This window comes from Ranitomeya variabilis, chromosome 5 (genome assembly GCF_051348905.1).
Source record: "Ranitomeya variabilis isolate aRanVar5 chromosome 5, aRanVar5.hap1, whole genome shotgun sequence".
In the NCBI taxonomy this organism is placed as follows: Eukaryota; Metazoa; Chordata; class Amphibia; order Anura; family Dendrobatidae; genus Ranitomeya; species Ranitomeya variabilis.
Genome location: NC_135236.1, coordinates 670,018,125 through 670,044,564, shown reverse-complemented (window position 1 = coordinate 670,044,564; position 26,440 = coordinate 670,018,125). Strand labels below are relative to the sequence as shown.

Sequence of the window (26,440 nt, the reverse complement as noted above, 5' to 3'; positions counted from 1 at the left end):
CTCCCAACTCCTCGCCCCCGGTGTATAACATCTAGCTCCCAACTCCTCGCCCCCGATGTATAACATCCAGTTCCCAACTCCTCGCTCCCAGGTGTATAACATCCAGCTCCAAGCTCCTCGCCCCCGGTGTATAACATCCAGCTCCCAACTCCTCGCCCCCGGTGTATAACATCCAGCTCCCAGCTCCTCGCCCCTGGTGTATAACATCCAGCTCCCAACTCCTCGCCCCAGGTGTATAACATCCAGCTCCTCGCCCCCAGGTGTATAACATCCAGCTCCCAACTCCTCGCCCCCAGGTGTATAACATCCAGCTCCCAGATCCTTGCCTCCGATGTATAACATCCAGCTCCCAGCCCCTCGCCCCCGGTGTATAACATCCAGCTCTTAGCTCCTTGCCCCCGGTGTATAACATCCAGCTTCCAGCTCCTCGCCCCTGGTGTATAATATCTGGTCCCTTGCCCCCGGTGTATAACATCCAGCTGCCAGCTCCTCGCCCCCAGGTGTATAACATCCAACTCCCAACTCCTCGCCCCCGGTGTATAACATCCAGCTCCCAACTCCTCGCCGCCGGTGTATAACATCTAGCTCCCAACTCCTCGCCCCCGATGTATAACATCCAGCTCCCAACTCCTCGGCCCCAGGTGTATAACATCCAGCTCCCAGCTCCTCGCCCCCGGTGTATAACATCCAGCTCCCAACTCCTCGCCCCCGATGTATAACATCCAGCTTCCAGCTCCTCGCCCCCGGTGTATAAGCATCCAGCTCCCAACTCCTCGCCTCCGGTGTATAACATCTAGCTCCCAGCTCCTCGCCCCCAGGTGTATAACATCCAGCTCTCAGCTCCTCGCCCCCGGTGTATAACATCCAGCTTCCAGCTCCTCGCCCCCGGTGTATAATATCTGGTCCCTCGCCCCCAGATGTATAACATCCAGCTCCTCACCTCCGGTGTATAATATCTGGCCTCTCGCCCCCGGTGTATAACATCCAGCTGCCAGCTCCTCGCCCCCAGGTGTATAAGATCCAGCTCCCAGCTCCTCATCCCCCGCTGTATAATATCTGACCCCTCGCCCCCGGGTGTATAACATCCAGCTCCCAGCTCCTCGCCCCCGTTGCATAATATCTAGCCCCTCGCCCCGGGTGTATAACATCCAGCTCCTCACCCCCTGTGTATAACATCCAGCTTCCAGCTCCTCGCCCCCATTGTATAATATCTGGTCCCTCGCCCCCAGATGTATAACATCCAGCTCCTCACCCCAGCAATGCCGTCAGCCCTTACTACCATATGAAGAACGGGCAATGGTGCAGAGCTCACTGATACCAGTGTGGATCTTAGGAGGCACCGGGGTAACAAGTCCGTCCATGACATTTCTTCCTGCTGAATCTTCCTCATCACCTGTGAGTGATATTATTGAGAAGTGGAAGGAACCGCAGCAAATCAGCCACGAAGTGGAGCTGTCATGTGACAGGGCGGGATTTCAAGTGCTGAGGAGCAGAGGGCAGAAAATTCACCAACGCTCTACTGACCCCATAACTCCAGAGTCCGGACCTCCTCTGGTATAACATCAGCACAAACACTGCACCCCCGCCGGGAGCCTCATGGTCGAGCAGCTGCATGCAGCCGTACATCACCAAGCACAATGTGGAGCGTCGGATGGGGTGGTGTAAAGACGCCACCACTGAACTCTGGAGGAGACGTGTTCTGTGCAGTGACGGATCGCACTACTCTATCTGCGTCTGATGGAGGAGTCTGGGTTTGGTGATTCCAGGAGGACGTTACCCCCTGACTGCATTGTGCCTCCTGTACAGATGGTGGAGGAGGATAATGCTATATTCTGTTATCAGGGGTCGGTCTTGGAGCCTTAATTCCAACAGACGCCTCGAAAATCTTGTAGAAATTCTTCCCATAAGAGAAGGAGCTTTTTATATCTGCAAAGGGGCCAAAGAAAACAGCGCCGCCCTTGTCCTTTGGCGGGATGTGGTATTGCAACTCTCCCCATTCAAGGAAGGAAGACCTTTTATTTTCTAATTCATGATTAACCGACCCTTTCTGATTGGATGGCGTGACATGGTTAATGACGTCGTACTCACAGAAAACTTCACTTGGCAGTTCTCTTCCCCCAGATAACACAGGTCTCCGGATACATTGGTCTCCTGCCAGAGGTGCTCCCCGTTCACCGCGTTCTCCTGCAAAGGCAAATAACCAGTTATCCCCATGTCATGACGTCCGTTTCATCAGAAGCGCGTCTCTGCCAACTAGTGGCCAGAACATGTCATAACAAGTATTGCTATTGTTGAAAAAAAAAAAAAAAAAAACTTAAAGGGATATAATATTCTCATCTCAGAAATATCAATGTGTCCATTTCTCCATTAAAGGGGCAGTCCCAAATTCACAAGATATCACCTACTCACAGCCGAGACCCCCATGGATCCCAAGAACCTGTCGCAGAGGAGCGATGGGGCTGACGGAGATAGAGGAGTGTTGTACTTGGCTCTCTCCAGCGGTGCCATAGACAGAGAATGAATGGGTGGCGCAAAGATGTGGCCACTTCAGGGGGTGAATATTCGCAAGTCTCCCTGTATCTAAGGATGGGTGTTAATTTGCTAAGTTGGGACAACCCCTTTAATCCTGTACCTGGAGTTTTATTTTTTCCAATCGTTGAGGCAATGATCAATAGAAAAAAAAACCCTTACCGTCCAATCTAGGCTGGTCCGAGGCTCTTTCAGGGGTCCATTCGAGATGCTCAGGGTCGGGCAGTGCACAGGCGCCAGGTGCTGAAGTCCAGATCGGGAAATGGCTTTCCTGCAACAAAATACAAAAAAAAATTCAGGTTATGAAGAAAACTGTTGTTATACAAGACGACCCCTGTTCTTCAGAGCTAAGCGTCTGCTCGGGTACCCCCATTACAAAGAGCGTCTCTCTCTCTGGAGGACTCAACGTGACCTCGTATTACATGGTCGTCTATTCACTTAGCTGGGAGCCTTGTAATACCTCACTTCTCCTTTAGTGGCCGCTGTAGGGAAAAATGTTCCTTCAACTAGAAAAGGGATCAATCCATCAAGGCATTTCAATTAGGTGCAAAATTATTCACCCCCTTTTTCAAATCGATAGTGACAAGACTGAAGAAGTGAAGCTTTGGAAAGGAAAACTTTGAGACAACCCCGATTGTGCCGAGTCAAGTTCAGGGGCTCCACTTTGTACATAAGGGAATGTTCCTTATAGGCCATAAATAAATGATGGATGCCGGCATCCTTCCAGGATACGATCCTTGTTCCATGCAGTTAGATATGAAGAGGTGGATGCGCATGCGCCGCTCTTTACGTTCACCTTTTTATTTACAATTCCTACATAAATGAATGGAGAGAAGCGCACATGCGCAGCCACCACCTTCATGCCTGGTAGCATACTGTGCAACTTTCGGAAGTCCCAAGTGAGCAGAGAGAGCTGAGCATGAGCGACAGCATCTTCATTCTCGGGTCACATGCTGTGCAACGTTTGGAACTCCCATAAGAGAGAGTCGTGCATGCACAGCCACTTCTTCATTCCTATCTATGCACTCTCAGATTTTTGCTATTTCCGTACATGTGAGTCGCGCATGCGCAGCCACTTCTTCAATCCTATCTATGCACTCTCGGATTTTTGCTATTTCCATACATGTGAGTCGCGCATGCGCAGCCACTTCTTCATTCCTATCTATGCGCTCTCAAATTTTTGCTATTTTCGTCCATGTGAGTCGTGCATGCGCAGCCACTTCTTCATTCCTATCTATGTGTGCAGCATGTGCAGCCACTTCTCCATTCCTATCTATGCACTCTCAGATTTTTGCTATTTCCGTACATGTGAGTCGCGCATGCGCAGCCACTTCTCCATTCCTATCTATGCACTCTCGGATTTTTGCTATTTCCGTACATGTGAGTCGCGCATGCGCAGCCACTTCTTCATTCCTATCTATGCGCTCTCGTATTTGTGCTATTTCCGTACATGTGAGTCGCGCATGCGCAGCCACTTCTTCATTCCTATCCATGCTCTCTCGAATTTTTGGTACTCCCATACATGTGAATAAACAGAGCCTCGCATGCGCAGCCACTTCTTTATTCCAATTTTCTCTGCAATTTTTGGAACTCCCAGATAAATGAGTGAAGAGAGCCAAGCCTGTGAGAACGTATTTTCATTCCTCGGGTTCATGTTTGGTAATTTTTGGGACTCTCACACTAAAGGATGGAGAGAAGTGCGCATGCGCGGCCACTTTTCCATTCTTCCATGGCTCTCCATCAGCGCCAGTTTTGGAGAGTTTTTTTTGCATGTACCAGTGGTGCAGCCGCATCTACCATGCAATTGTGAACCTTTACGACTCTAACAGAGAAAAGGACATGATGGAACCAGGAATGGAGGCTGGATGAAGTACACCAATAATGGTAATAAACCTCAAAAAAAAACATTAATAAGACCTCATTCCAGAAACAAAAGGAACATTTAGTGTCGCCTCTATCATCTGAACTAGTATTAACCTCCGTGACTCATCGCAGTATCCAGGTTTTCTCCAGTGGGATCGCTGTCAAGAGAGAGCTGACAGATGGACCCATCCAACCGAGAATGTTCATGGGGATAAAATAAAAACACACAGAGGAAAAACGAAAAAAAAAAAAAAAAAACAGCGAAATATTAAAACATGTGAAATACCTTCAACTATTGACCTGTAAAATGGAAAAAAAAAGTAATGAAAAATGTAGATAAATCATCGGAATGGCCTTCCGAAGAACCGACAAGGACGTGACGCACTTACAAACGTATCCTGAAAAAAAAAGAAGTTCTAGAAAAAAAAAGTTTAAAAACTGAAGCAAAAATAAACAAAAGTTTTGAAGAATCCGATCTCCCTGAATGTCCCTCACACGAGGATTCCGATGGAGATAAGATATTTGAGGAGTCGATTGCTTTTTTGTTTTTTTGTCAAAAATGCTCAGATTGTTTAAAAGAAGCAATCACTGCCCACAATAGTAATTCCTTACAGGCAGTGATTGGCTGCAGTGGTTATGTCGGGGAAATCGGGTCCAACTGGGGACCGATATGATAAACATTTGTCTTTTTTACACCACTAAAAAACCCTTTAAATATTTTGGCTTTTTTGGGGGGGGGAGCAGAATATTGATCATTCTTGGGACAGACGATCAGCAGAGGTCCAGCTCACGGATATACGAAGGGACGAGCTTACAAATGCATCGTGAAAAATGAACTAAAATAGTTTTAAAAAAATGAAGCAATAGTTTTGGAGAATGTTGCGAAACAAGAGAAAAAAAATCCAATATTAAATCAGAAATTGCCCCTTTCTAAAGGAAACCAAACCTATCGATCGGAGATAATCCATCAATTTTCGAAACCTGGAAAACTCCTTCAAAGGGGCTGCCTTTTTCCCTAAAAACTTTGGCAACCTTTTCCTAAAAAAAATTACCTCTCCTGCCTATAGGTTTGGCTTAATATTGTAGCTCAGCGCCATTCACTTCAGTGGAGCTGAGCTACAATATCAAACCATACTTTGCTTACTAGGATGCAGATGCTTTGAAAAAAAAGGGAACCATGTTTTTCTAATCCCATACAACCCTTTAAGTCTTGCAGGTGGGATTATTTGAGGAAACTTGGTGATTGAGGTCCCAAATATTTTGGATGCACAGGGGCAGATACCCCATGAGCCCTGCAATGGTCCTAGGGCCCCACATAAGCACTTACTGCACCTTCTGTTCATCGGAAGTTCTTAGATGGTAGCGATCAAATATAAAGAGGAAACTGCCTCGGAGAATCATTGTACCCAATCTATACATCTCACAAAATAATAAAAAAAACAGCAAAGACCGTCATATCCTCCTATCTCATCAACGTAAAAGTCATTCTGCAGATACGGATCGTGGTTTCGTGTCCTTAAGAATCGACGACCAAAAGAAGACGAGCGCTGATACAAATCACACGCTAAACAAAGAGCTAGAAAAATTCCACAATGCACCAGATCATGTCAAGTGATATCAGTTCACACACAAACTTTAAAAAAAGAACCTAACATTTTGTGTGCGCATATCTATAGGTTTGTAAAAGTCTCCAACTCCAACCAACGGCATCGTAGTCTGATCCTGCAGTCATTTTGCCGTCCATCCGACTCTGGTTAGTAAGAAGTAGGGAGAAATGGAAGAGAATTGCAAGATCAGACTATGGAGGGTTTGTTTGTAGTCTGTTACCACGGAGACAAAAAAAATATTTTTAAGCATTTCAATTTGTAAAGTTGCATCCTTTTTCAAGGTCGATGTTAAGGATGCAATTGAATCTCTAGTAGTTCCTAAGGGTCCAACAAAAGGGAACGAAAATTATTTCTACCCCCCCCCGTACAAGACCATTTCAACTAATACTTCAGGAAGGATAGCCACAAGACCCCAATGAACGCAACGGAATGTTTATGTGGGCTCACAAAGGGGCATGGTATACCAGGCAAGTAATTTTACAGCACTCTCATTGGTACAATTGGACAACCCCTTTGTGAATGAAGTTCAAAAAATAAAAATAACAGCACCGGTCTCCTGGGGCTCACGTGACATGGGTATGCCACATGAGCCCTGCAGACAATCAGTGGCCGATATCGGGTTAATGCGCTCTTACTTTCCTAGAACAAATATCAGACAAGCTTTAGAAGTGAGAGTGCGGCGGGCCATTGATTGGCTGCAGGGCTCACATGACATAAAGTCACAGGAGACGCGGAAGACTCGGCACCGGAGTGAGTAGCTGTCATTTTAATTTTACAAGGGGAACTACTTTATTTTAAAAGGGGTTGGCCAGGCAGTGGACAACCCCATTGTTTAAGAAGGCTCATTGAGCCTCCTAGTTCAGTATCTTGAGCATCTTTAACCTGGTGACCAGTTCCAATCCAGCTGTATAGTCAAAAACACCAATACGCAAACTGAAAATTCTTGATTCTTAACACATACACACCTTGAAAATTCATCGACTCCGACCTCTTCTGAACTGTCACTGCTAGAGGTATAAATGTCTTCCTCACCCTCCTGATCGTTGGGCTGTTGAGTCGCCTGGTTAAGTAACTTACAGTCCATCCATATGTCCCAAAACAGGTCCTCGACATTCCGAATCTTCTCAGACTTTAAGGTATGTTTTTGGACATTCTTCACGACAAAGCGTGGGTTTACCCTTACCGGTGCTGTGCTGGATTTCCTTCTACTGCCTACATTTTTTTTCCCTACTTGGACAGATACCCTTCGTTGTGCTAAGAGTCCAAGAGATGGTCCACCAGCTCCCGACTTACGTCTGACTTTCGAAGCCGTGAAAATCGTTCTCCTATCGGATTCAGTTGGAGGGGACTTGTTAAAATGTCGACTCCAAAAGTTCTCCATGGTGTATACGAAATCGGTTCTTCTCCTCTAGCCAGGACGCCTACTCAGAGATCATCTGTGAAGTTTCCTTGTGGTCTGTAGGACAAGCGTGGTTTCTCGAGGTTGTCCCTCAAGATCCTCGCAGAGTTTTTGAACTCTCGAGTCAATTAATTTCACTTTGGCCGTACATTTTTGTTTTACAATCTGTGAAGTCTCCTTGTGGTCTATAGGACAAGTGTGGTCTCTCGAGGTTGTCCTTCAAGATCCTCGTAGAGTTTTAGAACTCTCGAGTCAATTTATTTCACCTTGGCCGTACATTTTTGATTTACAATCTCTCCTCTATGTAAGTTGCACGAAACCTAAACTGTATCCTTGACTAAGGAGCTCCCAATGACCAAAAAAAAGAAAAAAAAAAACAAGTATCAAGAGTAGAAAAACATAGATTAAACAGGGCTGACACTGTCAGGGTCTGCAGGTAGCGTTGGGGGAAGGGTGGACGAAAGACGGCAGCCTTGTAAATGACAAATGTAATTACTGAGAGCTACACTTTCGGCTTGGAGGCAATACATAAAAAATCCTGAGCTGACCTGTGTTTACACTGGAAGGAGTAACATGAGCTCCTTTTTTTAGGGACTCTCTCGGGACTTTAATGCTCCGAATTCCAAATTTGAACCCTGTTGTGTAGATGGAGAACTTGCTTATATCACTACACTCCATCGGCACCCAGTAACCATATCCTGGACAAGAAAGCGCTCGTTTCCAGAGCCCAATATTCTAACACAACAATAACTCTACAGGAAAAAAAACAAACAAAAAAAAAAGTACAAAGCAAAACATTCAAACCTCCTAAAACTTTGACTCAAAACATGAACACAATGTAAAGCCCCATAATAAAAACACTCGTAACATAATCATACAGACCATATCGAAATCCTAAATCAATCCTCCAATCAAAAAATAAAATAATTGAAAAACAAATTCCGATAATTCCCTATATTAACCAAAAAAATAATAAATTTAAATATATTTGAAACCTGGAATTAAAATATGACATAAATGCAAAATAAAAGAAGCATATTTCAAAATTTCTAACTTTTGCTTCACCTATAACACATAGGGAAATGAAGAAAAAATAAAAATAAAAATACAAAAACATATATATTAAATAAAAAATATAAATGAATGAAATTAAAAAGAAAAAAATACTGTATCCCCAACTAAAATCTGAAAAAATAAAAATAAATGAATATTAAAAAAAAATAGAATAATCGGTCTGTGATTTGTATCCAGTAGGTGTAATCTTAAGAGGGTCCTTGAGGTATCAGAGGTCACATCCCGGAAAATCTATGCCTGTCAGCTGGTGCTATAATCCGTCATGGTAGAGATGGTGACATTTTGGTTCGGCTACAATGGATGATCCCGTAATAATCCCAAGGCTGATGTCCAACCGCCGCTACTTTTTCATCTTTGAGACTTTTCTAAGGATCGGTGAATTTTTAGCAGAAGGAAGACGTCAGGGTCTGGAAGTATTTTGGAGGATGGGGGGTGTAATCAGGCAGCTGGCTGTAATTCAGGAATGCCGAGTCCGGTGGGGATTGTACTTCCACATGGAAAGTGCATGGGAATATTGAGCCTCCGGTGGGGTGAATATGGCGAGTGTCCTACTCGGGTGGGGTGAATATGACGAGTGTCCCACACACAGAGTCTTCTGTCTCTTTTCACAACTTTTCTCAGGCTTTCTCTTCTTATACATTCTCACTACTTCCTCTAGCTTCTCTTTTTTGGAGTTTCTCGTTTTTATGGGTTTGACTTCCTGTCTTAAAGGGAAAACTGCTTAGAAAGCAACATGATGACTATTAAATGAGGCATAGACGTCGTTGTGCCTTTAACGTGGGGGGGGGGGTACATAACTTTTCCTGGACGATCGTTACTCAGCAAAAAAAATATCAAATACTTAAATATCCTGGTGCGGTCACTTGTAGGTACGCATGCCCCAAAATCTCACACCTAGCTGTACAGTTTGGAGGGGCTTGGTTTAGGGTCTACATTATTTTTGAGAAGGGACATGGTCTGGGGTCTGTAGAAATGAGGAGTCTGTTTAGGATCCCTAAAATTGGAGTAATATTGGTGGTCTGGGGTTTAAATTTAAGAGATCCATAAAGGAGGTCTGGTCTGCGATCTGAATTTCTTTAAAGGGGTATGGTCTGGGGTCTGTAGAAATTAGGAGTTTGGTCTGGAGAATGGAAAAATAGGGGTGTTATTGGTGGTAAAAAGGAGGCGAGGGGTTTAAGTGAAAGTTATTCAAAGTGGTTTTTAATAAAAGGGGCCTGGTTTGGGTTTTTAGGGGGCATGGTCTGGGGTCTCTAGAAACGTGAAGTTTGGTCCAGTGTGTGGAAAATGGTGGGTCTATTGGTAGTCTGTAAAAAGGGGGTCCGATATAGGGTTTAAGTGATCAATGTCCACAGTGTTTCTTAAATGGGGCTTGGTCTGGGATCTGATTTTTTTTTTAGGGGGTATGGTTTGGGGTAGAAACAAGGAGTCTGGTCTGGGATGAGTAAAAATGGGGGTGTTATTGGTGGACTGTATAAAGGGGAAGGATTTAAATGAGAAAGATCCAAGGTGGTTCCTAAAGGAGGCTGGGCTGGGTTCTGTATTTCTTCAAAGGGGTATGGCCTGGGGTCTATAGAAATGAGGAGTTTGGTCTGGGGTGTGTAAATAGGGGGTGCTATTGGTGGTCTGTAAAAAGGAAGTAAGGGGTTTAAGTGAAAGAGATCCAAAGTGATTTTTAATAAAGGGGGCCTGGTCTGGGATCTGCATTTTTTTTTTAGGGAGTATGGTCTGGGGTCTCTAGAAATGTGAAGTTTGGTCCAGTGTGTGTAAATATTGGTGGTCCATAATAAGGGAGTCTGATATAGGGTTTAAGTGATTGAGATCCGGGTATGGTCTGGGGTCTGTAGAAATGAGGAGTGTGGTCTGGGGTGTGTAAAAATGAGGGTGCTATTGGTGGTCTGTATAAAGGGGCGGGGTTTAAACTACAGACATCCAAGGTGGTTCTTAAAGGGGTCTGGTCTGGGGTCTGTAAAAATGAGGAGTTTGGGGTGTGTAAAAATGGGGGTGCAATAGGTGGTCTGTAAAAAGAAAGGTCTGGAATGGGGGTTTAAGCAAAAGAGATCTAGAGTGATTCTTAAAAGGGGGGCTGGTCTGGGATCTGCATTTTTAGGGGGGCCTGGTCCGAGATCTGCATTTTTTTTTGGGACTATGGTCTGGGGTCTGTAAATGAAACAGCACAGAATGTTAGAATAATCCTGCAGTTGCTGACGCATTTCGAGCCTCAATGGTTTCTTTTTGATGGCCCTTGGCTGTGCAGTAAAGAGTTAACTCCTTTCCAGCTCTCACCACATCAGGGAGATCCGTGATGCCATTTATCTTTGGCCTCGTTGTGCAGTCACACACCGGCCCCTGTACTGGAGACTGTAGGTTTCTCATTTCCAGCAGATGCTGCAGCCGCGTCTCTGATGGATTCTGTCATCATAACCCACTTCAGAAAACACAACTACTTAGGTGTCTGGTTTATGTCCGTCTGGTGGCCTCCAATAGTTGCACATAATATACGTAGAGTCCAATAATCTGTCCTGCTCTGAGATATCAGATTATTGGAAGGACTTCAAATATTCTGGATTATTTCTGAATGCCTTACAATCAGGGTTCCTGAACCGCTGGATGAAGGATTAATGGAATTCAACAGGATTATTCATATTTCATATTCTTCACAGAAAAAACAGGAGATCTAAGGAGAGAAGTGCAGGAACGTGCGGGCAGAGGAGAACGTCTGATCTGCGGTCTGTGGGGAGGAGAAGTCTGGTCTAGGGTCTGTAGAAAAGAATGGTCTGGGTTGGGGTCTGTAGAAAGGAGGAGTTTGGTCTGGGGTCTGTAGAAAGGAAAGGTCTGTAGAAAGGAAGGGTCTACTTTGGGGTCTGTAGAAAGGAAGGGTCTGGTTTGGGGTCTGTAGAGAGGAAGAATCTACTCTGGGGTCTGGTAAAAGGAAGAGTCTGGTCTAAGATCTGTGGAAAGGAAGGGTCTGGTCCGGGGTCTGGAAAAATAAGGAGTTTCATCTGGAGTCTGTAGAAAGGAGTCTGGTCTGGGGTCTGTATAAAGGAGGGGTCCTGTCTGTGGTCTGTAGAAACGAAGGGTCTGGTCTGGGGTCTGTAGTAAGGAAGGATCTTGCCTGGGGTCTGTAGAAAGGAAAGGTCTGGTTGGGTCTGTAGAAAGGGGGAGTTTGGTCTGGGGTCTGTAGAAAAGAAAAGTCTGTAGAAAAGAAGGGCCTGCTCTCTTGTCTGTAGAAAGGAAGGGTCTACTTTGGGGTCTGTAGAAAGGAAGGGTCTGGTTTGGGGTCTGTAGAGAGGAAGAATCTACTCTGGGGTCTGGAAAAAGGAAGAGTCTGGTCTGGGGTCTGTGGAAAGGAAGGGTCTGGTGTGGGGTCTGGAAAAATAAGGAGTTTTATCTGGAGTCTATAGGAAGGAGTCTGGTCTGGGGTTTATATAAAGGAGGGGTACTGTCTGTGGTCTGTAGAAAGGAAGGGTCTGGTCTGGGGTCTGTAGTAAGGAAGAATCTGGTCTGGGATCTGTGGAAAGAAAGGGTCTGGTGTGGGGTCTGTAGAAAGGGGGAATCTGGTCTGGGGTTTGTATAAAGGAGGGGACCTGTCTGTGGTCTGTAGAAAGGAAGGGTCTGGTCTGGGGTCTGTAGTAAGGAAGAATCTGGCCTGGGGTCTGTAGAAAGGAAAGGTCTGGTTGGGGTCTGTAGAAAGGGGGAGTTTGGTCTGGGGTCTGTGGACAGAAGTATTCTGATCTGTTTAAAGGATGGGTCTGTAAAAAGCAAGGGTCTGGTGTCTGTAGGAAGGAAGGCTCTGATCTGGTGTTTGTAGAAAGGACGGGTCTACTTTGGGATCTGTAGATATGAATGGACTGGTCTGAGGTGTGTAAAAAGGAAGTCTTGTGTGGGATTTGTAGAAAAGAAGGGTATTGTCTGGAGTTTGTATAAAAAAGGAATTTAGTCTGGGGTCTGTAGAAAGGAGTCTGGCCTGGTGTTTGTATAAAGGAGGGGTCTGGTCTGGGGTCTGCAGAAAGGAGTCTTGTCGGGGGTCTATATAAAGAGGGGTCTGGTCTTGGTTCTGTAGAAAGGAAGGGTCTGGTCTAGGGTCTGCAGAACGGGAGGGTCTAATTTGGGGTCTGTTGAAAGGAAGGGTCTGGTCTTGGTTCATTATAAATAGGTGTCTTATCAGTAATATGTACAAAAGAGGTCTATATAAGGTGGGGTCAAATCTGGGGTTTGAAACCAAGAGATCTGAGGTGGTTATCAAGGTGGGCCTGGATTGGGATCTGCATTTCTTTAAGGGTTATGGTCCGGGGGCTGCCGAAAGGAGAAGCCTCGCCTGGAGCTTGTAGTAAGAGTCTGTGATCCTAGTTGCTACTTTCGGACAAGCTGTGAGGCTGGGTAGTCAAGCGGTCCAAGGTCAAAAGCCAGGAGGGTACATCAAAGACAGAGGGGTGAGACAAAGGCATAGTCAGGTAACAGTCTGAGGTCAGAATTCCAAGGAGGTAGAGGATCACGACAAAAGGGCTAATCCAAGGTCGAGCACCAAAGATCAGAATACAAGACTAGCAGCACATAGGAACACACACCACTTGAGAAAAGCTACAACTGGAAGAAATCTAAGGCAGAGAACTGGCTAAATAGCCAGGCAGTTACTCCAAACATGAGACACAAGGATTAAGCCCAGGCATGCCCTGGCCCTGATTGGACACCTAAATTGTCACTCAAGACACTGACAGTTCAGCACGTCCCAGCTCCTGATTTGACAGCTGATCTGTCAATCACCATACCGACAGCTCAGCACACCCCAGTCCTAGATTGCACTGCAGAACAGTCATTCACTGTCCAGACACACCGATAAGCATAACCGTGACAGTACCCCCTCTTCTAGGGGACTACCGGACTCCCAGGTTTCCAATGAAACCAAGATGAAAGGTCCTTACCAGATGATCAGCCTTCACAAAACGAGCCGGAACCCAGGATCTCTCCTCAGGTGTGTATCCCCTCCAGTGAACGAGATATTGGAGAGAATATCAGACCCTCCGAGAATCCATGATCTTCTGTACCTCGTACTCCAACTCTCCATTGACTCAAACTGGATGAGGTGGAGAGGAGGAATATAATACCTAAAGGATAAACTCTTTTAACAGGGATTTGTGGAACACATTTGTGATGGGAAGTCTTATTCTAAGTCACCGGATTATCTACCTCCAGAATCTCATACTGGCCAATAAATTTAGGACCCAACTTCGCTGACAGGACTTTCAGCTTAATTTTTTGGGATAATAACCAAACCTTATCACCTACTTTGAAGATGGGACCTGCCGAAAATTTTCTATCGGCCTTCCGTTTTTGGAGATGCTGAGCCACCCCAATATTCCTTTGGACCTCCCGCAAGACATCCCCAAGTTTCTGTGTGGCAACGTCTACCACATCCACATACCACATACCACACCCAGAACTCTTCCTAGAAAATTCACCAAAATGGGGATGAAAACGATAATTGCAAAAAAATAAGGCGAGGTTCCAGTGGACTGATTTACCTAACTGTTAAAAACAAACTCAGCAAGAAGTTAAAATAAGGACCAGTCCTGCTGAGCAGTCACAACTGTGACCTGATGAACGATTGTCTCCATTCTTCAAAAGCTAATTTGACAGCGAGCAGCTCGCTATTCCCAACGTCATAATGGCTCCCAGCAGGCGAAAAATTCCTGGAAAAATGCACATGGCCACAAGCTAGTCAGAGTTTTAGGACCTTGAGACAAATAGACCTTCCGAAGTCAAAAACGCCATCTTCCACTCATCACCCTTCCGGCTGCGTATCAAATTATAAACCCCTCTAAGATCAAGTTTAGGAAGCTGATAATATAGGTCCGGGATGAGTGGAAGTGGGTAAGTATTCTTAACCGTAATTTTGTTTTGTTTTATTCATGGAAATCAAGGCAAGGACGGAGGCCGGCATCTTTCTTTTTACCAAAGAAAAACCCAACAGCTACAGGCAAGGAGGACTGATGGATATGACCCTTCCGTAAACTTTCGTTTACATATTCTTTCATAGCGGTACGTTCAGGACCCAATAAGTTACACAGGAGAGCTTTAGGCAATTTGGCATTAGGGACAAGATTGACAGCACAAACATACGGACGATGGGTAGGTAATGTCTTCGCCTCTTTTTCTGAGAAAACATCTCCGAAGTCTTTCGGGTACCCCGGCAGACACTCCAGGCTAGTGGAGCAAATTTGTGCAGAACTTAGACAGCTCTAATGAGAATTAGGGCCACATTTCACAATATCCTTCCAACACCAATCATTAACAGTATCGTGAATAAGCAGCCATGGAGACTCAAACACCAACCCAGCAGACAAATTATCCAAAACAAAGCAGGAGATGGACTTAGAATGAAGTGTTCCCGCTTCCCACACTGGTGGTAACGGTGTCCTGTCAATGGCAACAATCTGAATGGTTCTTTCCAACCCAACTGTCCCTAATCCTAATCTCAGAAACAGTCCTGAATCCATAAAGTTGGCTGCAGATCCACTATCAATCAAGGCTACCGTTGATAATGACTGGCTTTGGAAAAGTAGTTCCACGTTTAGCAATACTTTTTCAGAGAAAAAAATACCTAGAAGTCTGAGTGGCCTCCTTGACAATCACCCAGACTTAGGCATTTCCCGAAGGCTTGCTTACTTGCGTGCGTAACGAGCAGTCCTTGAGAAGATATCCAGCGCGACCATAATAGACGTAGAGTCTGAGATCACTCCGACATCTCTTCTCAACGGTCTGAGAGCTGGCAGCTCCAACGTCCATTGGTTCCACCTCAGGTATGTGGACAGATTCGGGTGGAATAAACAAAGGGTGGAATAAACAAACCCTTGTGTCGTTCATCACATCTCTCCCGAATTCTGTGATCCAACCGAATGTCCTGAGTCATAGCTTCTCCCAAGGAACAGGGTGGAGGATATAGAGCCAGAGCATCCTTAAATGTATTCGAAAGACCTTGTCGAAACTGACACCTGAAAGCTGCATCATTCCACAAAACTCAGTACTATTAATACTCAGCGGTGCGGCCACCATGTCGTGTCAGGTTCATGATCTTTGCCTCCATGTCCTGGATTATGTCAGGGTCGTCGTAGATTAACTTTAAAGGGTCAAAAAAGCCTCAACAGATGACCATCCTGTTCTAGAGCTTGGGGGACAAAGAAAATGTCCAAATCTTAGGACCCCCTCGCAATAGGGACTCATTCCCTGATGACTGGGTTCACATGGTAAAAAATAGTCTACAGCTATCTCTGAACACCCTAAACTGGTCTTTCTCCCCTGAAAATTTATCAGGACGGGCCAATACTGGTTCAGGAGAAACCAACTGCACATCAGACGATACTGACGTCACAGCCACTGCCGGCAGTGGAGAGCTATGGAAAGTTTTCATCCAACTAATTATCTCAATGTCACGGGGATACCGCAACAGAGTGGAGTCAGACAATCGCACTGTGCGGTGACACATACACGTGCAGTAGTTAGAACAGCTTCCCCCTTTCTATTAGCAGTTTTGGCTTTGTTTGCTCTGTTGCTGCAAGGGTTAAACTGCTTAGTGGGACTCCTGGAGTTCTATGTCTTATTGTATCAGCTGTTCTGAGTTTGTTACTCCCCACGGGTTTAAGAACCCTTCTCTGTGCTTCATTCATTACCAGTGATAGCTAACCATTACCTGGTTTGGAGTTGAAGAAGAGAACTGAGTTTGGAGCAGTAGGTTGAGAGTTGTTTTCAGGAGATCGCTACGTGGATCTGGTTTGTGTGTGTTTCTGCTTATCTTCTTCTCATTTCGATTTCCCCACTCGCTCATTTGTGAGTGTATTTGTATGATAGTAGTTTTCTTTTATCCCTATCTGTCTGGTTTGTGTTATTACATACGCTTCTGTCCCACACCTCCCTGGGTAGGGGAGGAAACAGATAAGCGTTCATATAGGAGTATAGAAAAGTATAAGACCCTGGCATCCTCACCATCAGGGGTAATCTGGGGAACAGGGATAGTCTAGGGTTTCCCTAACTTGAGGGACAGGGTAGGAGCCATTTGTCTCTTGAAATTCAACTGCTATAACGTGACACTCACCCTGCAGTTAATACTGCAACGATTCAAAACTCTGGTATTCCTCAGCCAGATACTGAATCATCTGCGTCAGATTCGCCACCTGATCACAGAGTGTGTAAACAGGATCCACACGATGAAAAAGACAAATGTACAGATCAATTGAAATGTGATGCAAGCCGCGAGGCTGGGTAGTCAAACGGCCCAAGATCAAAAGCCAGGAGGGTACGTCATAGACAGAGGAGTGAGACAAAGTTATAATGAGGCAACAGTCTGAAGTCAGAATTCAAAGAAGGTAGCAGATCAGGAAAAAAAGGGCAAGGGAAATGAAGGATCAAAGCAAATGCAAGGTTGAGCAAAAAAGATCAGAAACACACACCACTTGAGCAAAGCTACAACTGGCAGAAATCTAAGGCAGAGAGCCAGCTACATAGCCAGGTAATTATTCTGAAATGGAAGAAACCCCATCACTCCCTTGTACTGATTGGACGGGTAAACTGTCACTCATGACACTGACAATTCAGCACTCCCCAGCTCCCGGTTGGACGGCTGAGCTGTAACTCACCATACCGACAGCTCGGCCCCAGATTAGACTGCAGAACATTCACTGAGTCTAGACTCATTGAAAGGCGTAATCGTGACAGGTGTCTAATATGGAATTGGTAGACATTGACGGTCCGATCAGTGGTCTATATGAAGGGGAACTCTTTTTCTGGATCTGCATTTTTTTATGGATTGTGGACTTGGTTCTGTAGAAAGCAAGGAGACTGGTCTGGGGGCTGAAGACTGAAGCGAGTCAGCAATTTGTAGGCGAAGGTTAACAAAGCAATCAGTCTCTTTCTGGATGGAGCCATTAATGTTTTCCATGCAGAATTGAGCTCAGAGCAGTTGTCGCCTCGTTTTCCTCCTTCCTCTTGGCAGCGCATACAGAAAACCCCGCCACCAGGGGGCGACAGTGAGTACAAGAGTAACCGTCACAAGTTCAGACATCATAAAATCTGTGGTACATACTGAGGCATGATGGGAGAGAAATTTGCTTCGAGTTTTGAGTGGAGTTGCCCTTTAAGCCCAAGTGAAAAGCAATGAGTCACTGTCCGGAGGCGTGAGGACGGCGATCACTTATCGTCACAAAAAAGGGAAGGAAATGCTTTATCACGCTTTTTAAGGAAATAGATCGTTTGGAGAAATAATAATTTTTCATAAAAATAAGTCCTTAAAGGGCCGCTATTGTTTCAATACACTTTATCGACATCAATAGTAGAAACGAATATAAGCAACTATGCAATATATCTTATCAGAGAAAACTGAAAAAAAAAAAAAAACAGCTCAAATCCTTCTTGATGGACTGCCAATTCACTGAGAGATCAGATTACAGCTGTGTACTGAAGTCTATGAAAGGCAGAGCAGAGTGACATCAAACAAGTGTTCTAACTACTTTCTAGTAGGTGCTGAATTCACAGCTACACTGCTCAGTACTCTTGTTTTATGTCCTCCTGCATCTGTACATATTATACGTAGAGACAGAAGAGCAGGAATCTCTCTCGTCTGTGTTTGCAGTGTATGGGAGACATCATAGACAAGTGAAGATTAGAGAAAACAGGTAAAAATTTCAGGATGCAAGTCATATAATAAAAATAGAAATAGTGTTAATCCTCATGCACAGTCAGACAGACTTCCTCCCTTAATGCCTCCTTTTAATAGTGGCCAGAGCTCTATTTTTCCTGATACACAGTGCCAAATCTCCTGCACAGACATACAGTTATATGACAAAATTCTATCTTCCTGCAGCCACCACTAGAGGGAGCTTATTAGCTTAGTGCATACAACTCCAGAGCTCCCTCTAGTGGTGGCTGCTGGAAGTAGGAATCTTATCCTGTAACTCTATGTGTGTGCAGAGGATCTGGAGCTCTGTATCAGTGACGCTGGATCTAAAAAAGTTTATGGAAGCTGAACCGAAAAGGGATCGTGTTACCCCCACCTTTCCTAGAGGCAGATATAGCTATTAACAGCGCAACAAAAACAGTAAAAGTTCTTATATTTCCTATTGATTTCTTCCTATTTAGTGGAAGTAATCTTTTACCGTGCGCACGGCTCAGAATAAACAGGGATGGGATTTCTTAATTATAGTGCGGCTGAGTGATTTACCGCCGGCTAATCCGGTATGTTTCTGCCCCATTTTCAGTACAGGCGCCTCTTATCCCACACACTATGGGAGTAATTAGGTATTCCGCTTTAAGTGTCAGTCTCAGAGATTAAATAATACAGCAATGTGGAGACTTCTAATGACACATTTCTCTGCCGCTCGCACCTATTACCGCTAATACGGGTATAATATATCATTTCTCACCATCTCATAGTGAAAATAGGGTCTTTACCAGATGCAGACAGATGCTGTGTGTGTGGGGGGAGGGGTGATGATTTCTAACAAGTGACTTTGTATTTACACATAAATCAAAATTCCTTTTTTTTTTTTTTTTTTTTAAGGCGTAGATTGCACCTGCCCTGAATCACTCCGAGCCCCTTCTGTGCAAGGATTCCCTGTGATCTCACAATAGCAGTGTTCCTATCTCTGGGTAGGGCATAGGTCTGCCTCTCCAGGAGGACAGTCCTGGATTTGGCAAGTTGTCGCAGGAGGTCGGCAGCATGTCCTGCTATAAACAGTATACACTTGAATACGATGGTGGAGCGGGGAGTCGTCAGGTCTCTGCTCCACCGTTCGTCTGTGACATGGTGACATCTCTGTACCCGGCCACACAGGGCTGAGTGGATATGTGCTGCGCTCATTGGAGGAACAGGGTTAGGGGGGAGTCATTTTTTATATACAGTATATCTGCCATGGAGGTGGAGTACAGGTGCACCATACTGGGGGGTAAAGGGAAATCATATTATTGAGCATCAATGTGTGTGGGGGCAATGAGGGAAGTATAATATTTATGGAACACTGTTGGGGCATTATTATTCGGTTGATGCTGTAGGAGAAGCACTAGGAGCATCATACCATGTAGGAGAGGCACTGTGGGACCATCATACTATACAGGTAAGGGGCATCATACCATGTAGGAGAGGCACTGTGGGACCATCATACTATACAGGTAAGGGGGCATCATACCATGAAGGAGAGGCACTGTGGGACCATCATACTATACAGGTAAGGGGGCATGATACCATGTAGGAGAGGCACTGTGGGACCATCATACTATACAGGTAAGGGGCATCATACCATGTAGGAGAGGCACTGTGGGACCATCATACTATACAGGTAAGGGGGCATCATACCATGAAGGAGAGGCACTGTGGGACCATCATACTATACAGGTAAGGGGGCATCATACCATGTAGGAGAGGCACTGTGGGACCATCATACTATACAGGTAAGGGGGCATCATACCATGTAGGAGAGGCACTGTGGGACCATCATACTATACAGGTAAGGGGGCATGATACCATGTAGGAGAAGCACTGTGGGACCATCATACTATACAGGTATACTGGGGGCATTATACTGTGTGTAGGGGCACTGTGGGACCATCATACTATACAGGTAAGGGGGCATCATACCATGTAGGAGAGGCACTGTGGGACCATCATACTATACAGGTAAGGGGCATCATACCATGTAGGAGAGGCACTGTGGGACCATCATACTATACAGGTAAGGGGGCATCATACCATGAAGGAGAGGCACTGTGGGACCATCATACTATACAGGTAAGGGGCATCATACCATGAAGGAGAGGCACTGTGGGACCATCATACTATACAGGTAAGGGGCATCATACCATGAAGGAGAGGCACTGTGGGACCATCATACTATACAGGTAAGGGGCATCATACCATGAAGGAGAGGCACTGTGGGACCATCATACTATACAGGTAAGGGGCATCATACCATGAAGGAGAGGCACTGTGGGACCATCATACTATACAGGTAAGGGGCATCATACCATGTAGGAGAGGCACTGTGGGACCATCATACTATACAGGTAAGGGGCATCATACCATGAAGGAGAGGCACTGTGGGACCATCATACTATACAGGTAAGGGGGCATCATACCATGAAGGAGAGGCACTGTGGGACCATCATACTATACAGGTAAGGGGCATCATACCATGAAGGAGAGGCACTGTGGGACCATCATACTATACAGGTAAGGGGGCATCATACCATGAAGGAGAGGCACTGTGGGACCATCATACTATACAGGTAAGGGGCATCATACCATGAAGGAGAGGCACTGTGGGACCATCATACTATACAGGTAAGGGGCATCATACCATGAAGGAGAGGCACTGTGGGACCATCATACTATACAGGTAAGGGGCATCATACCATGAAGGAGAGGCACTGTGGGACCATCATACTATACAGGTAAGGGGGCATCATACCATGAAGGAGAGGCACTGTGGGACCATCATACTATACAGGTAAGGGGCATCATACCATGTAGGAGAGGCACTGTGGGACCATCATACTATACAGGTAAGGGGGCATCATACCATGTAGGAGAGGCACTGTGGGACCATCATACTATACAGGTAAGGGGCATCATACCATGAAGGAGAGGCACTGTGGGACCATCATACTATACAGGTAAGGGGCATCATACCATGAAGGAGAGGCACTGTGGGACCATCATACTATACAGGTAAGGGGCATCATACCATGTAGGAGAGGCACTGTGGGACCATCATACTATACAGGTAAGGGGCATCATACCATGAAGGAGAGGCACTGTGGGACCATCATACTATACAGGTAAGGGGGCATCATACCATGAAGGAGAGGCACTGTGGGACCATCATACTATACAGGTAAGGGGCATCATACCATGAAGGAGAGGCACTGTGGGACCATCATACTATACAGGTAAGGGGGCATCATACCATGAAGGAGAGGCACTGTGGGACCATCATACTATACAGGTAAGGGGCATCATACCATGTAGGAGAGGCACTGTGGGACCATCATACTATACAGGTAAGGGGCATCATACCATGTAGGAGAGGCACTGTGGGACCATCATACTATACAGGTAAGGGGGCATCATACCATGTAGGAGAGGCACTGTGGGACCATCATACTATACAGGTAAGGGGCATCATACCATGAAGGAGAGGCACTGTGGGACCATCATACTATACAGGTAAGGGGGCATCATACCATGAAGGAGAGGCACTGTGGGACCATCATACTATACAGGTAAGGGGCATCATACCATGTAGGAGAGGCACTGTGGGACCATCATACTATACAGGTAAGGGGGCATCATACCATGTAGGAGAGGCACTGTGGGACCATCATACTATACAGGTAAGGGGCATCATACCATGAAGGAGAGGCACTGTGGGACCATCATACTATACAGGTAAGGGGCATCATACCATGAAGGAGAGGCACTGTGGGACCATCATACTATACAGGTAAGGGGCATCATACCATGTAGGAGAGGCACTGTGGGACCATCATACTATACAGGTAAGGGGCATCATACCATGAAGGAGAGGCACTGTGGGACCATCATACTATACAGGTAAGGGGGCATCATACCATGAAGGAGAGGCACTGTGGGACCATCATACTATACAGGTAAGGGGCATCATACCATGAAGGAGAGGCACTGTGGGACCATCATACTATACAGGTAAGGGGGCATCATACCATGAAGGAGAGGCACTGTGGGACCATCATACTATACAGGTAAGGGGCATCATACCATGTAGGAGAGGCACTGTGGGACCATCATACTATACAGGTAAGGGGCATCATACCATGTAGGAGAGGCACTGTGGGACCATCATACTATACAGGTAAGGGGCATCATACCATGTAGGAGAGGCACTGTGGGACCATCATACTATACAGGTAAGGGGCATCATACCATGAAGGAGAGGCACTGTGGGACCATCATACTATACAGGTAAGGGGCATCATACCATGTAGGAGAGGCACTGTGGGACCATCATACTATACAGGTAAGGGGGCATCATACCATGTAGGAGAGGCACTGTGGGACCATCATACTATACAGGTAAGGGGCATCATACCATGAAGGAGAGGCACTGTGGGACCATCATACTATACAGGTAAGGGGCATCATACCATGAAGGAGAGGCACTGTGGGACCATCATACTATACAGGTAAGGGGCATCATACCATGTTGGAGAGGCACTGTGGGACCATCATACTATACAGGTAAGGGGCATCATACCATGAAGGAGAGGCACTGTGGGACCATCATACTATACAGGTAAGGGGGCATCATACCATGAAGGAGAGGCGCTGTGGGACCATCATACTATACAGGTAAGGGGCATCATACCATGAAGGAGAGGCACTGTGGGACCATCATACTATACAGGTAAGGGGGCATCATACCATGAAGGAGAGGCACTGTGGGACCATCATACTATACAGGTAAGGGGCATCATACCATGTAGGAGAGGCACTGTGGGACCATCATACTATACAGGTAAGGGGCATCATACCATGTAGGAGAGGCACTGTGGGACCATCATACTATACAGGTAAGGGGGCATCATACCATGTAGGAGAGGCACTGTGGGACCATCATACTATACAGGTAAGGGGGCATCATACCATGTAGGAGAAGCACTGTGGGACCATCATACTATACAGGTAAGGGGGCATCATACCATGAAGGAGAGGCACTGTGGGACCATCATACTATACAGGTAAGGGGGCATCATACCATGTAGGAGAGGCACTGTGGGACCATCATACTATACAGGTAAGGGGGCATCATACCATGTAGGAGAAGCACTGTGGGACCATCATACTATACAGGTAAGGGGGCATCATACCATGTAGGAGAAGCACTGTGGGACCATCATACTATACAGGTATACTGGGGGCATTATACTGTGTGTAGGGGCACTGAGAGGACATTAATGTGTGTGGACACAGTAGGGGACGAATAATATGTATGGGACAATGTTGGGGGCATTATGTGGCGGTGCATCATAGTGTTTAGGAGCGGCACTGTGGGACCATCATATTATGCTTGTAAGGGGGCACATAGATTATCATATGGTGTGTAGGGGCACTGGGTGGGAATTAAAGTATGTGGGCACACTGGGGGAAGTATAATGTGTATGGTGGCACTGTGGGGGGTGTTATTACATGGGGGTGCTGTAGGAGAGGGACATGTAGGAGGGGGACTCTGGGACTATCATACTATGCAGGTAAGGGGGCACTGGGGGCATCATACTGTGTGTGTAGAGGCACATTGTGGGCATCAATGTTGGGGAAGAAGAACATGTATGGGACACACTGGGGGGCATTATTATGTGGGGGTGCAGTGAGGGCATCATACTGTGTAGGAGGGACATATACTGTGTGTAAGAGGGTCTTGGGGGCATCATATGGTGTGTAGGGGCACATCAATGTGTGTGAGCACTGTGGGGTAATAATAATGTGTATGATGGCACTGTGGGGACATTATTATGTGGGGGTGCTGTAGGAGAGGGCCTGGAGGCATCATACTATGTAGGAGGGGACTGTAAGACCATCGTATTATGTAGGTAAGGGAGCCATGGGGGCATCACAGCTGACAATGAGGGAGATCGTGGGACACTTTTCCATCACTTTACTTTCAAAAATTGTAAAAACCGGACACCCGTATAAAGCTGAGGTGTACAGACAATTTCTTTTCAATTCTCAAAAACCACAGATCAGCAGGAAAATCACAAATTCCTGCAAATATTAGGAAGAAAAAACCAATGACTTACAAATGGACGGTGGATGGATGAGACTGATCGTCTCGCTGGCTCTCGCTCAAAGATAGATGATGCAGACTCCTCATTAAGAGCCCATTAATATTGTATGGAGGGAGGATGAGAATGAGTCAGTGCAAATAAACAAGGGATACGATTACAATGAAGTAGATGACAAACAGACGTCTAACTTTCTCAAGTGTTTGCCTATCGTGACATTTTGGGTGAATGAAAATGTAGAACTCCGTGGAAGTCGTTTTAAATAAATAGTTTCATTAGTACGACATGCCTGTATCATACTTACCAAATGTCCAAAAAAGTCCAGGAAAAAAGGGGAGACTTCTGGGACACCAGGAAAATCTCCCAGCAGTTTCGCTTGTTCCCGGGAGATTTACAGACTTTTCCTTTCCAGGGGGTTTCGGCAGTTTCGCTTGTTCCTGGGAGATTTACAGGCTTTTCCTATCCAGGGGGTTTTGGCAGTTTCGCTTGTTCCCGGGAGATTTACAGACTTTTCCTATCCAGGGGATTTCGGCAGTTTCGCTTGTTCCTGGGAGATTTACAGACTTTTCCTATCCAGGGAGTTTTGGCACTTTCACTTGTTCCCGGGAGAGTTACAGACTTTTCCTATCCAGCGGGTTTCGGCAGTTTCACTAGTTCCCGAGAGATTTACAGACTTTTCCTATCCAGGGGGTTTTGGCACTTTCACCTGTTCCCGAGAGATTTACAGACTTTTCCTTTCCAGGGGGTTTTGGCAGTTTCGCTTGTTCCCGGGAGATTTACAGACTTTTCCTATCCAGGGGGTTTTGGCACTTTCGCCTGTTCCCGAGAGATTTACAGACTTTTCCTTTCCAGGGGGTTTTGGCAGTTTCGCTTGTTCCCGGGAGATTTACAGACTTTTCCTATCCAGGGGGTTTCGGCAGTTTCGCGTGTTCCCGGGAGATTTACAGACTTTTCCTTTCCAGGGGGTTTCAGCAGTTTCGCTTGGTCCTGGGGAGATTTACTAAATTTTCCTATAAGTAGTGAAAGACAGCGTCCAAGTCCCGGGTGAAAAGGTAAAACAAAATTTATTCTGCCATATAAAAGGTAACAACATTTCATTGTTCCATGTTTGTACTTGATAAAGACCTTTTTAATAAGGCGAAACGTTTTCTTCGGTATGACAGAATAAATTTTGCTTCACTTTTTTTACCTGGGACTTGGACACTGTTTTTCACTACTTATTGGATTATATTCAAGTGGGTTCCTGGAAACTTTTTACTTTGCGTCCGTTGATAGAGTGCTGCTGGTTGCTTTCTTCATTCCTGTAACAGAATTTGTCTGGAGAGGAGGTTTCCAAAGTTTCAATTGGTCCCCAGAGATTTACAGACTTTTCCTATCCAGGGGATTTTGGCACTTTCACTTGGTCCTGAGAGATTTACAGACTTTACCTGTCCAAGAAGTTTCAGCAGTTTCTCTTTTTCCCAAGATATTTACAGACACTTCTTGTTCAGGAGGTTTCAGCCGTTTCGCTTGGTTCTGAGAGATTTAGACATTTCTTGTCCAGGACATTTAAACAGTTTTGCCCCAGGATATTTATAGGCTTTTACGATCTAAGTGCTTTCGGCAGTTTTGCTTGGTCGCGAGATATTTACAGACTTTTCCTGCCCAGGAGGTTTCGGCAGTTTTGCTTGGTCACGAGAGATCTACAGACTTTTCTTGTCCTGAAGTTTGGTCAGTTTCGCTTGGTCTCTGGACATTTACAAACCTTTTCTAGCATACACGATCTCGCCTTTTTTACCCCTAGACCCTGCCAGATTTTTTGGGTTTGTTTGAAATTCTTTGCTCGAAGATTGTCTCTATGTCTTTGGTGATGGCCAAAGCATAATGGGGGAAGGGAATAGGTGAGAAAAGAAAAAGGGGATGGAGGTTCATGAACATAGTGTTTGTGGCGTCTCCTGGAATAGATCCTTTTTTTATCATATTTTTTCTTTTAAGCTTTACTTTTTTTTTGTTGAGCTTTTCGTTTTCCAGTTTCTTTATCGTCACGTCACATATTAATTATTTAAGATGATTTTATATTATTCTTTATATTTATGTTCTTTTTTATGTTTCCTTTTATTTTATATTATTCTTTATTTTTATCATATTTTATGTTTCTTTTTTATTTTATATTACTCTTTATATTTTTGTT

At 45.4% G+C, this 26,440-nt stretch overlaps 1 protein-coding gene across 7 annotated transcripts in view; it reads right to left on the bottom strand.

Moving 5' to 3' along the window:
• DGKI (diacylglycerol kinase iota) overlaps positions 1-26,440 on the bottom strand; it is a 219,789-nt gene that overhangs the window by 128,693 nt on the left and 64,656 nt on the right. For all 7 annotated transcript variants that reach the window (XM_077266728.1, XM_077266733.1, XM_077266729.1 and 4 more), the window contains exons 2-3: positions 2,692-2,800; positions 2,089-2,184 (exon numbers count right to left, since the gene is read on the bottom strand). In XM_077266728.1, coding sequence (XP_077122843.1) covers positions 2,089-2,184; positions 2,692-2,800 — 205 coding nt within the window. The remainder of the gene's footprint in view (positions 1-2,088; positions 2,185-2,691; positions 2,801-26,440) is intronic.